Source organism: Tachysurus fulvidraco, chromosome 2, assembly GCF_022655615.1.
Source record: "Tachysurus fulvidraco isolate hzauxx_2018 chromosome 2, HZAU_PFXX_2.0, whole genome shotgun sequence".
In the NCBI taxonomy this organism is placed as follows: domain Eukaryota; kingdom Metazoa; phylum Chordata; class Actinopteri; order Siluriformes; family Bagridae; genus Tachysurus; species Tachysurus fulvidraco.
Window position 1 is genome coordinate 12387576 of NC_062519.1, and position 13479 is coordinate 12401054.

The following is a 13479-nucleotide window of genomic DNA, read 5'->3' on the forward strand; positions in this document are numbered from 1 at the left end:
GGATAAAACATAACAAGATGTGGCTTTATTGGTAAGGAAGCTAGTACCAAATCAATGATGGTTATGCTGCAACATCATGCACCTCTTTTCTTTATTCCACAACTTTTTTTTATGTCATCTTTTATAGGACATTTCTGCTCTACATGGTTGTAGTACTTATTTGAGACACATTATTTTTCCTGTCAGCTCGAACCGCTCAATCCATTCTTCTTTTTTCCTCTCCACCATTCTGTTTGCATGATAAAGCGACTAGCTAGTAAAGTTACATTCAGTTCTCTGGAATGTCCATCAAACATGTTAGTTCCTGCCATCACATACATTTTAGCGGCTATAAACCTCAGCTGTCTGCCGGAAGATAATTGTACGCAGCTTGGCATGTTGGAAAGCAACCAGATTCTTACAAAGCACAGATCCTGATAGAAATATTGAAAAAATAATAAAATAAAAATCTCCTTATGGGAAACTTCACCAAATTAAAGCTGTTACTAGCACTATTCTTAATTCTTAATCATTCTAACCACTATTCCATTTCTTATAAGCCTTAGATTATTGTCAAGCAACTGCTAGTGAAGTCTCTGTGCTGCATGAGTTGTTTCTATAGAAACCAGTATTTGTTCAAAGACACTCGTATTAACCTGTTATTTGAATGGCATCTCTGTGTGTGTGTGTGTGTGTGTGTGTGTGTGTGTGTGTGTGTGTGTGTGTGTGTGTGTGTGTGTGTGTGTGTGTCTGGCTATAAAATTGTGTGTCCTCTTAAATATTAAAGGAATCTCACCATAGGACACTAGCAGCATTAATGGCTGGTTAAATAATTAGTCATGGCAGTGTTTCTGATGAGGATAATAAGGCACCCGTGGGTGAAAATCCTTCTTGATAAACACTCTTTGTGCACAGTGAGTTAAGAGCGAGGCAGTGAAATGCAGCCATGACTTACTCATTCCGTATTTGTCTTTTGCTTATTTAGTCATTGTTTAGTAGCTTGGAATATATTGCTCAGGATCTATTATTAAATATTTGCTCGTCTGTTTGTTTTAATCGATTTGCTTTGGTTGCTCTTCTCTTCTTTCTGTAGATAATTGAGGTCCGGCTCATGAAATAATGCAATTATAAATCTAACTGGTGCAGAATGTACCGTTGTCAGTGAAAGTCTTTTTATAAGCATGCCGTCCTTCTTTGGCTAGAAAACTGTAAAAATATACTGTAGCGTGTAGTTTACGGGTTAACCTTGAAGAGGGTCAGATTGTGAAGTGTTTTTAGCAATATGTCCACTTTTAATGTCTTAATGAGAGCTGTAGCCTGAAGGAAGACACTCGAGTGCATGATTTCAGTCCAAGCCAACTTTTTTTTTTTTTTTTGCCTCTACTTTCATGCACTCCGTATAATTAATTGACTCCTGTGTCCTTTTGTCCCAGCTGTGACTTGCTCAAACTGTATATAGGTATTCACTTGCTTTCGATTCTTTAGCCTGAATTATAAGTGTTTTTGTGTGTAGTCAGTGTAATTATTTGCAGTTACCTGCGACATATATGAACAGACTTTCAGTGTTATTTGGAGAAAACATTTGGGTAGCATCCTTTCTCAGTCCTGAACCTTTGCCTGTATCAGCGCTGATCCTGAGTATTGATCTTATTTATATAAGGGTTGAAATATGGCATGAAACCTGTATGAATTAGCAGAGAAGACTTCTTACAAGCAAATTTCATGTCGGTCGGAACAAAAGTTGAACTATTTTTATGTGGCGTGGACCTGGGATTTGAACTCACAACCTTATGATCGGTCCGACACCTTGTGCAAACACATTTGGGCTTTTGACTATATTTTTGGAGCTTTATTTGTACTTAGCACTGTAACTTTATTAAATATTTACCCTTTAACTTCATCTGTTTATTTATTTATTCTTGCAGCCACCAGAGCATGAAGGTGGTCTACCAAGGCATGTGGGTAATAAGACTGAATGTGCCCTCCTGGGATTGGTCCTGGAGCTGAAGCAAGATTACCAACCCATCCGTGATGAGATTCCCGAGGAGAAGCTCTACAAGGTCTACACCTTCAATTCATCACGCAAGAGCATGAGCACTGTGCTGAAAAACGCAGACGGCTCAGGATTCCGCATGTACAGCAAAGGCGCCTCCGAGATCGTCCTCCGCAAGTACACAGATTTCTTTTCTCATCTTCTTCCAGTTCTTTTTCTGTCTAGATTCTCCCTATTCTGTTTGTGTGGAACGTCAGGCTACGGAGTTGTCTTCACTTCTAATGGACCCAAGCGCTATTGATTTATCGATCCTCTGTCCTCTTCACCTTATATGATAATATCTAACTATAGTACTGGATAGAAGCCACTATTTATTATGAGCACTTTATGCACTGTAATATTAAACAGTTTTTATTGGGGTTTGTGCCAGGTGTTCCTACATCCTGGACGCTGCAGGTCAGCCTCGGGTCTTCAAGTCCAAGGACCGGGATGAGATGGTGCAGAAAGTGATCGAGCCCATGGCTTGTGAAGGCTTAAGGACCATCTGCGTAGCTACAAGGGAATTCAAGGGCGAGGAGCCGAACTGGGACAACGAGGCCGATATTCTTTCAGACCTCACCTGCATCTGCGTGGTGGGCATCGAAGACCCTGTCCGTCCAGAGGTGAGAATTTTACTGATGTGCCAAGACACCTACATATGGATATTTGCTCTCCTGTAGTTTCCTTAGCCAAGGATATGACCTCGCTGTGCTTGCACAATCCTCACTGCAACATCTCGTACGAGGAATCCCAGTCGGGCTTGCTCTTCAAAGCAGCTTTTTTACCATCATTATGCAAGCAATGCTCTGCTGAGCTCAACCTGTTAGTCGCTAACAGCTTGTAATGGTGGAATAATTGTAGACTGATGGGCTACACCCCAGATCTGTTATAATGGATTCAGGCTATTTTTAGTACCCCAGCTATTATCAGACTTAACTGGAAGCAGGTTTAGGTAGACACATCAGAAGTGGTGTAATTGCTAAGATCACAGTGTGGATTAGGGGTTGTGTCGACTAGTTGTGCTGCGCATTTGCATGTCACTGTCTAAAATGTCACTAGTTTAGAGTGGGGAGGAGCAGTAGCTCAGTGGATTGGACATGCACTACGGATTGTAAGGTCGCGTCTTCCAATGTGCAGGATGATACTCCTGGGCCCCTGAGCAAGGCCCTTAACCAACAACTGCTCAGTTGTATAAAATAAGATGTATGTGAATCATCTGCAAAATGTTATAAATGTAAATATAGTGTCAGATTATTGTTGCATGCCAGCTGATTCTTAGACTGTTTATTAGCCCCACCTTCTGAGGAAGACGAGACGCTGCGAACAGACGTGAGCGTCTATGCTGCATGCTCTCAGTTCCAGAATCTGCTGAGCTTTGTCTCCTACCATGTTGTTTTCCTTATTGTTTTTAAATGTATTGTACCGAGTTATATATTTTTGCTCTCATCGGTTTATTTTATAGCTGGAAATGTCATTTGTTGCCCCTGAATAAACGCATCGTTATTGATGTGTGCTTATAATCCAATCATGTTGTGCATCAGCGCTGAGGTGCATCAAATTTTACTTTTAAGAATAGAAGAGACAATAAGACTCATGTGACGTTCTGCTCCACAAGTAAAAATTAATAGCGTGCCTAGTCATTTCATTTTTTTAAATTTTTGATTACAGGATTAGAAAAAAGATCAATTATTTTAGCACTGGCAGGCTGGTTATGCTAATCAGAGTTTACATGTCATCTCCTTTCAAGTTATCATGTGTGGATGTATGGCAGTTATTTATTTATTTATTTATTTATTTATTTATTTATTTATTTATTTATTGGAATGAAACTAAATTCACTTTTGGCCATGGATCTTTACGTCCATAAAATATCAAGCCCAGCATAACGACTTTATCAATTAAGCTCAAGGTCTAATTCAGCATATCCAAGACGTTCTTTGACATTAATTGGTTTAGTAGACTGCGCTTGACATCATTGTGCACACACTGTGAGCTTTTTAATCATCTATAAATAAATGAGCTTATTGGTTCTAATAAGGGGTATGGTGTGATTCATCACAAGATTGAGCTCAGATAATTACATAGGACAGTACCACGCCTCATGTGTACACACACACACACACACACACACACACACACATATGTAGACAGACCACCCTTTGGCCTCTCCGTGTGTTGGCAGCCCTACGGCTGAGTGAGCAGCGCTGACTGGCACGATGACACACAGAGAGCAACTTAAAATACCCTGACCACCTACCATTCAGGGGCCAGCAGCCATGCCCACGATGCCACCCAGAGCTAGACAACGCACTGATCTAAGACTGCTCTGAGAATAATAACTCTGGAACCCTGCTGCTGCATAGCTTAGCTTAATAACCCTGTTCCAATCCTTATATCAGCCTGGAGTATAAGTTTCTTCCTAAAGGCAAATCCCAGACTTAAGCGATCTTTCTCTTTACTCAGTTTACTTCATTAGTGATTCTCATCCTCTCTAGGTTCCAGAGGCCATCGCTAAGTGCCAGAAAGCAGGCATTACAGTGCGTATGGTTACCGGTGACAATATCAACACTGCCCGTGCCATTTCTACCAAATGTGGCATCCTGCAGCCCGGAGAAGACTTTCTGTGCTTGGAAGGCAAAACGTTTAACCAACAGATCCGCAACGACAAAGGAGAGGTGAGGAAGCCTAATGAATACTAACCAGTAAGACAAAATCTGTAGAAGTTATTAGGCTAATAATTGTCCATAATACCTCTGGATGATGTAGTGAAATTATGAAAGTCGTTTTACCACATTTTGTGGTGGTGTAACCTGGAAATAAAACCCATGTTGTATGTCATTACTCATGCTCTTAAAGGACAATATAGTGTCCAATCTTACCTCTGATGATGTGAATGGAGTCAGCCTGTGTGCAATAACAGTGCTACATGACATATCGGTATAAATTAGGTCATATCATCGGTATAAAGAACCTAAACAAACTGCGGCACAAAGACTTCAGAGTTTAAATCAGAAGTATCAGTTAGGGTTGTTCAGATGTACAGAAAGCGGAACAAACGGTGAGCAAATGTTTAGCAAAGACCTTGGTGAAAATATGGGACAAAAGTCTGGTCTGATAAAGATCAAAATTAAACTTTTTGCGAATGTACAGTAACACGTGATATTTCCAGTAATTTCTGCTGAATTGTTTTGAGAGCTCCTTGGTCTTCATAATGAACTTTTAGCTATGTGATAAGGTCCTTCCAGGAGAAGGTGCATTTTTATCGAGTTCACTGTGTGACTCTTAAATTGTACACAGCTGGACTCCATTCGACTAATTCCGTGACTTTTGCAGGCACCAGAAGTAATTTAAGGATTTATCATTGGTTGTGAATACTTGCATGTGCAATGATTAATTCAGTGATGTTTGTTTTGTTATTTTTGTCAGAATTTGAAACACAGTGACATCCGCCTTACAGATTTCCACAGAGTACAACGTACAACACATACATAGTGTGTTTCAGATTTTTTCAGATGCTCTTACAAGTTTTCTTGGTTTTTTTTTTTTTTTAGATCTAAATAGACATGATAGATTTATTTCAACACATCTGTACATGGTCATTATCAGTATGTTCACGGACACTTCTTCTACTTTTGGCTTTTCCCCCTAAGGGTCACCACAGTGAATCATCTGTTTCCACCTAACTCTATCCTCGGCATCCTCTACTCTCGCACCAATTACCTTCATGTCCTCATTTAACACATCTCCTCTTTGGCCTTCCTCTTGATCTCTTACCTACAGCTCCATCTCCAACATCCTTCTACCAATATAACCATCTCCCCCCTCTGTACATGTCCAAACCATCTCAATCTAGCCTCTGTGTGTCAGAAAACAGGATGTCTTCTGGGATAAAAATTCAGACCCAAGGGCAGGGATAACATAAGGGGGTTTATTAGGGGGGAAAAAAACAAAAGGCACGAAACACTAGGAAACTGGGAGCATAAAACATGTGAAAACAGAAACAACAACAAACCACAGAGAAGGGAAGCAAAGACAAGGACTCAACAAAAACACACACAAGACAACTGGTATAAACAGGGAAGGCAATTATTGAAACACAAGGAACAGGTGTGCAGAGGCGGGAACAGATTAAGGAAAGGGTGGGGCTAACACACATGAACACAACAAAAACAAAGGCACACGGTATAAGACAAACAAAGCCAGCCAGTATGGCCCCCTAGTGTCCAGGAAGGGAATAGCCAAAGCCATTCCTGACACTCTGACCTTGTTCCCAAAACAGCCAATCTGAGCTCTCCTCTGATGTGGTCGTTTCTAATCCTGTCCATCCTCGTCACTCCTAAAGAGAACCTCAACATCCTCAGCTCTGCTACCTCCAACTCTGCCTCATGTCTTTTTCTCACTGCTACAGTCTCTAAGCCATACAGCAGAGCTGCTCTCACTACTGTCTTGTACACCTTTCCTTTCATTCTTGCTGTCGCACTTCTGTCACACAACACAACACTCCTGACACTTTTCTCCACCCACTCCAACCAACATGTACTCGTCTCTTCACCTGTTTTTCCACACTCCATGTCGCATTGGACGGTTGACCCCAAATACTTAAACTCCTGCATCTCTTTTTATTTGTGTTTAGAATATTTTGTTGTTTTTTTGGCCTCTAGGTGGAGCAAGATCGTCTGGACAAGGTGTGGCCCAAACTGCGTGTACTGGCTCGGTCTTCTCCAACAGACAAGCACACTCTTGTCAAAGGTAGTCAGAGTCACATGACAACTTGAATACTTTTATTTGCAATCCAGAAATTTTTGGAATATTTTGAGGTAAAAAGATTTTCTAAAGGTATTTTGACATAAAACAAATGAGCATATCTTTTTCTTTGAATCTTTAACACCAGTTTTGCACTGTTTTTTTGTCTTTTGATCCCAGATCTGACTTTCGACTAATGCAGCTGTGTGTTAAACATGGCACTAACGCATCATTCAATTCTGCACAAACAGAATTTCAAAGTACCTCATTAGCAAATACTGGAGCCAAATCTTCCTTTAGAAACAGCCCTGAGCGCTCCATAGCACCCTTACGTTTGTATCTGATAGTGATTATCCTGCACGTCTGCTCAGCCTCCACATAGGAATACCATCCTTCCGTTAATGATGGCTTTTTTTGGGTCATTGAACACATCGACTTTACTCGTTTACCCGAGGTATGACTGAGTGCTTGTTTTTCAGGCATCATTGACAGCACGGTTGGTGAAACCAGACAGGTGGTGGCTGTGACTGGTGACGGAACCAACGACGGACCTGCTCTCAAGAAGGCTGACGTCGGGTTTGCTATGGTACGACTTTGCTGTTGTGTGAACTCATAGCTACCCTTTTCTAATAAACTATGAATGAATTTATCGCAGTTGGCGGTTGCTATGTTGGAGTTTCTGTGCGGTTTATTTGATGAGGTTTCTGTGGCTCCCGGTGGCTGTCTGGCTCAGTGCAGCTTTGTTCTCATTTTCAGCCAATATCCGAAGCACTCATGCAGGGACAGCCCTGCAGGTTCCCAGGTGCTGGGAGAATAAATCTTTACCTGGAGAAACATATATATCCTGTAGAGGATGTTGTTGCTTCCTTAGAAGATGCTTACAGTCAGATTACACCCTATCGAGTTAGAAATCATATAATTTTATGTAAAGGGAACAATATATATGTGTATATGTCTAGGCTTGACCAACAAATGCAAAAAAAAACCCTACAGAGTAAATGACAGCTCTTGTACGGTACATTCGTTTTGGTGTTTGTTCTTGTTTCTTGTTTTTGTTTGCTTGCTTGTTGCAATTTTTTTTTTTTTGAGATGCTTTTCTGCTCAACCCAGTTGTAAAAAGTTGATTTGAGCTACCATCGACTTCCTGTCAAAACTGCTGCTCACCGGATGTTTATGATATAAAACAGTTAAGAGATCCCATGTTTTTAGCAGCATTCATTACATGGTACTGTTGTTGAATCAGTGTTTTGTCTTTGCTTCCGCTCTCCTCAGGGTATTGCTGGGACTGACGTTGCTAAGGAAGCCTCCGACATCATTCTGACCGATGACAACTTCACCAGCATTGTAAAGGCTGTAATGTGGGGGCGTAACGTCTACGACAGCATCTCCAAGTTTCTGCAGTTTCAGCTCACAGTCAACGTAGTGGCCGTCATCGTGGCTTTCACCGGGGCGTGCATTACACAGGTGAAACCTCAACCTTCTGGCTCGAGCAGTGCTCTGATTTTTGGATATGACACTTGAGCCATTGTTGTGGGTTGGAATTGACCCTTGTGAGCTAATTAGATGTTACAGAGAAAACATGGCTCAGTGACCTAAAAACCTGATTGCAGAAAAGGCCAAGTGCTTCATCAGATTCCTTTCCAAAATGGAACACTTGGTGTTCGTGTAGATTTGTTACCACACACTAACAATAACAATAGCATTATTATTATAACTAAATATATATATATATATATATATATATATATTATATATATATATATATAAAACCTTATGTAACACCCCCAAAAGTCAAAAAAAGAACCATGATTTTGTTAATAAAGCTGTGCTGCATTGTTTATCGTCTCTGGTTTGTGTCCTTTTCAGCTTTCTGTTGTGTCAAATTCAGATTGTTAATGACTGTGTGTGTGTGTGTGTGTGGTAGGACTCTCCGCTAAAAGCAGTGCAGATGCTCTGGGTCAATCTGATCATGGACACACTGGCCTCTCTGGCTCTGGCTACTGAGCCTCCCACCGAAGCCCTGCTACTGCGCAAACCCTACGGCCGAAACAAGCCACTTATCTCCAGAACCATGATGAAGAACATTCTGGGCCATGCCGTCTACCAGCTGTCTGTTACCTTCACCTTGCTCTTTGCTGGTAAGGCTTCGGGGAACACATAATGCATGGAGCTCTGGCCTGGTGTGCTGAAATGTGTTCTATTGTGACAAGACCAGAATTCTTAAAAATCATAAATCAATATGCGCTCATACACACACACACACACACCGTTTATATATAAAACCTAAACTTTAGCATTTTATAAAGTTAAGGCAATACTTTCTATTGTAATTAAATAATAATAATAAAAATAATTTTAAATGCTTCTGTATTCCAGAGAAAAATTGTAAAGTGCCCTATTTAGTAGGGATTGGTTTGACATGAATCTATTTTTATTACAGTAGTAGTGAACATATTATTATGCATGTGTATATATAATATTTATATACAGCAATTTATTTAGTGCCAGTATATTTCTGTATTTAATATAACCTAAAATAATATCCAGGAAAGATTTTGACTATACAGTGTAAATGAACAGTGTTTTATTCTTCTCGTGTCCCCCACAACAAGCTAAAATGAAGTTATGAAGCAGTTCTAATAAAAAGAAAAATAGATTTAAAAACTTACTCACTGAAGATCCACAACGCGCTTATTACATGTGAACACTTGCTTCTGTTACTCCATCCATCATCGTTGCCGCAGACGAGATGAAATGATACCGAATTGTAAATAAATAACGAAACCTAAATCACTGTTATTATTAAACCAAACGTCTTGCGCTCATATCCTAACTCTAAATGAGGGCTTTATTAAAGAAAGACATGTTTGAATGGTAAATCAGCAAAGCCTGTAGATGATCTCCTCTTAGATAAGTCTAGTATTATCCCTAAAAGCTATGCGGCATGATAAAGTGAAATTGTTGGATTTTTGATTAGATCTGTTTCAGTCATTTAAACACGTGCTGGAATAAAGGATGTTCCATCCCTTTAACTGGCGCTGGATTGAAATACAATTTGGATCTTATCGCACTGGAATTGGTCATAATCGTTAAGGATGTCCGGAGATGGCGGAGTAGTATTGTGCGATTAGATTTATGAGCGTATAAATAAAGTTGTTTCATGCCAAGTCTGACGTTTAATCCCATTGACGTCATCTGAACCGAAGTTTGTTTTGCTTTTTATTGAACACTGCAACCGCGGCTGCTTTTCACCACGCCGAGAAACAATAGTTTAACACTTCTGCTATTTATTCTCTTTGTAGATTTCTGTACAGGCTTCAGTCAACATTTTATGATTATTTTAATGAAGCCAAAGTAGACGTTTCATCTGATTCAGTGTTATCAATGATTTTTTTTATTTTTTTTGTATGTTTTTATACAGGAGATGAATCTCGCTAATGAAACATTCATCTGCTCAGTAGATTTATTGTAGTCTTCACAATAAAATACTTAATAAAAGACAGTCAGATAAGGATAGAGGTGGCAGTTAAGGCTTTAGATTACAAATAAATAAATTACCGATTGATCGATCCAGTCATCTTCTAGCGTGTGTTTAGTGTGCTAAATAACTGTGCAGCTCTTGCATTGCCTGCAGCGTTCTTTTCGAGCTGTGTCATAAACATGACCGCTTTATTTCCCCGACTCAAGCAGAGTAAACACATTTTTTTCACGCAGTCTGCTTACATGATTTACCTCACATGGTGATATAACGTTCCTCTGGTGGCTCAAGGCACTGGGAGGTGGAACAACACCACTACTGTAACTAGTGTGCAAAAAAAAGATCCCACGCCAGCCAGAGAGTCGGTGTTCCAGCCCTTCAGTAAGACCTTAAGCTCCGACTTCTCGCTCATGTTCTTGACTAAATTTCTCATCGCTTGTACACTGTTCTTGGATGAAAGCTTCTGCCAGGATTAATTAATGCAAATTTTATGCAGTTTGCCCGAGCCTTTGAAGAACATTACCGCTGAGGTTCACACGCTGTATGTACACTAGCTCATCATACATGCCTAAGGGTGGCTCAGGCTTAGTGTTGCTGAGCTCATTGAGATAACTACAGTGCTGTTTCACTTGAGGAATAGGATTTACACCAAAGGCACAACAGATTGGCATGGAATTCAGTGCGTGTATCATTCCACACTTCTCTCTCGGGTTCACTCGTCGCCTGTAGACATCATTTAAGAAATGTTGATTCATCTACTAATCTCTCAAAATGTTCAATTTGAACTCTCAAACCACTGAGAATGATGATTTTACAACTAATAATATCCAAGATTTCTATCCAGAAAATCAGAGGGTTATTTTGGCTTGGCTTGATTTTTACCCACAATGCTGTTCTACTTGCTGCTAACCACAGCAACAGGATTTAACTCTGTACCTGAAAAGAGCGATGCAGCAGCACTTTAGTCCTTCAGTCTGTCCAGCTCTCTAACCCCATTATCTGTACTTAATATTCCTTGCCAATTCTGCCGTCATCACCGTCGCACTCTCCATCTCGTAGATCACTAACTATCTGAGCCAAGTCTCTGTCGTAACTCTGCACGACTGTCGTAACTTAACGAATTGCAACCTTGAACTTCGGAGATCAGATCTTGGAGCTCGGCGTTTGCTGGCTCTACCAATTCTGGAGTGGATTTATTCCTTTAATCTTCTTTCATTTAAAATCTATTACAACTTTTCAACACTTTCTCTTTACAAAGACCTGGAAACTTTGGACTGCTGTGTAATGCTTTGCATGCTGGATCTCTTCAACCCCCCCCAAACCATCCCACATGCTGCAGTTGGAGTTCTACCAGGGACTAAAAAGAGGGATTTCTCCTTTTTTGGCATCTCTTTGCTTTCTTTCTGTTTAGTTCAAAATTCTTCATTATGTATATAAAGCTCTTTCTGGTCTTGCTCTAGTACCAGAATGGTGTTGGTGGGACACGGGGACAGAGGTAGGCGGTGAGGACATACACGATCGCAGGTATAGAGCAGGTTGAACAGTCTGCGGTCAAACAATGCAAAACCGGTGCATGCAGGGCGGCTAGGCTAAGACAGGGTCAATAAACAGGCTGTGGTCTAAAACATAGTAAAATTAGGATCAAGACAGACACAATTCAGAACGTGAGCTGAAAACAGGAGAGACTAATCGAGGAAAACATGGCAATGTAAACAAATCTGTGAACAAGTAACAGAAGCCTAAGTGAATATAAGCACTGGAGCTCGGCGTAAAGGGACGAATCGTGACCGCTAAGATCCTGTAATCAACTTTTTTCTGTGCTCAGCTGTCGTATTAAAAGCAAGCCTAAGCCCTAAACTCTGGATCTCCCTTTTTCGACCTCACCGAATAAATCCATTTAGAAACTAAAGAACTAAAGTGCTCTTTCCACAGGAGAGAAGTTCTTCAACATAGACAGCGGCCGCAATTCTCCCCTCCACGCGCCGCCCTCCGAACACTACACCATCATCTTCAACGTTTTCGTCATGATGCAGCTCTTCAACGAGATCAACGCCCGCAAGATCCATGGCGAGAGGAACGTCTTCGAAGGCATCCACAGGAACCCCATATTCTGCAGCGTCGTCCTGGGAACCTTCATCCTGCAGGCAAGACATGGGATGAACTGAAAGCATTAGAGTCTTTAAAAATTATTTAATTTCAACTGCTAATTTTCTTAAATTAGCAGTAGGGGATTAGCAAAGCAATTTTAAACTCATTGTTTTATTGTGCACATTTAACTCGGTGTGTAGACGTTCCACATCATTAATAAACATTCATTAATATTATTTAATGCGAATCCTGTATAAAACATCACGGTTAGAATATCTCCGAAAGATCTCTGCATGCACTTACAAACTAGAGCTACGAAGCCTGGGCCATAAGGCGGTTTTAAAATCTCAAGCTTAATAATTCCAGTATAAATAAAGCAGTCACAGACGGCCTTTGATGCTGTTGTTCACAGCGATTTGTTCAGGGTTGCCGACAGTTTCATTTGATCAGAGATCGACTTGTTTAGCACTCGTGTTGTTCTTGTTTGGTTTCCTTAGATCGTCATCGTGCAGCTGGGAGGAAAGCCTTTCTCCTGCACAGCTCTCACCCTGGATCAGTGGCTGTGGTGCATCTTCATTGGTGTCGGCGAACTGCTCTGGGGCCAGGTACAGACAAATTCTCGTCAATTTTTTAATAGGCAGGAACGCTTTTTATTTGCACGTCGCCGCACTGTTTCATCTCTTCCAAACAGGATTCTAAAGAGCTTTGCTCGTTTGAATAAAGCTTGTAGGTGTCTTTTGCATTGAAAAGCTCCATCTGCACATGACAAAGTGTGAAAGTACGGTGTGAGGGAGAGGGAGACAGGGTGGGGGTGGGGGTGGGGGAGAGAGAGAGAGAGAGAGAGAGAGAGAGAGAGAGAGAGAGAGAGAGAGAGAGAGAGACATGCAGCATAATGGTGTAATGAAAACATCATGGCATAGTGCTGGGACGTGGGAGACGTTCAGCAGCTTGCACCTGATAGGACTGTGTGTGTGTGTGTGTGTGTGTGTGTGTGTGTGTGTGTGTGTGTGTGTGTGTGCTTTGGAGCATGGAACTGCGTGTGAATCCAGGTCTGTGGGAGGGAGAGAAGGCATGAGGAGGGGGGTGGATGAGGTGATGTCACATTGCACAGCGCGGCCTGCGAGCCGTTGCCACCCCCAAAAAAGTTGCACGTCTGGAA

General features: G+C 41.1%; 1 protein-coding gene across 3 annotated transcripts in view; it reads left to right on the top strand.

Moving 5' to 3' along the window:
- The window catches only part of atp2b4 (ATPase plasma membrane Ca2+ transporting 4), a 93476-nt gene that overhangs the window by 70556 nt on the left and 9441 nt on the right, over positions 1 to 13479 (top strand). For all 3 annotated transcript variants that reach the window (XM_047810621.1, XM_047810622.1, XM_047810620.1), the window contains 9 exons: positions 1905 to 2149; positions 2403 to 2634; positions 4507 to 4686; positions 6673 to 6760; positions 7234 to 7340; positions 8027 to 8218; positions 8679 to 8892; positions 12165 to 12376; positions 12818 to 12925. In XM_047810621.1, coding sequence (XP_047666577.1) covers positions 1905 to 2149; positions 2403 to 2634; positions 4507 to 4686; positions 6673 to 6760; positions 7234 to 7340; positions 8027 to 8218; positions 8679 to 8892; positions 12165 to 12376; positions 12818 to 12925 — 1578 coding nt within the window. The remainder of the gene's footprint in view (positions 1 to 1904; positions 2150 to 2402; positions 2635 to 4506; positions 4687 to 6672; positions 6761 to 7233; positions 7341 to 8026; positions 8219 to 8678; positions 8893 to 12164; positions 12377 to 12817; positions 12926 to 13479) is intronic.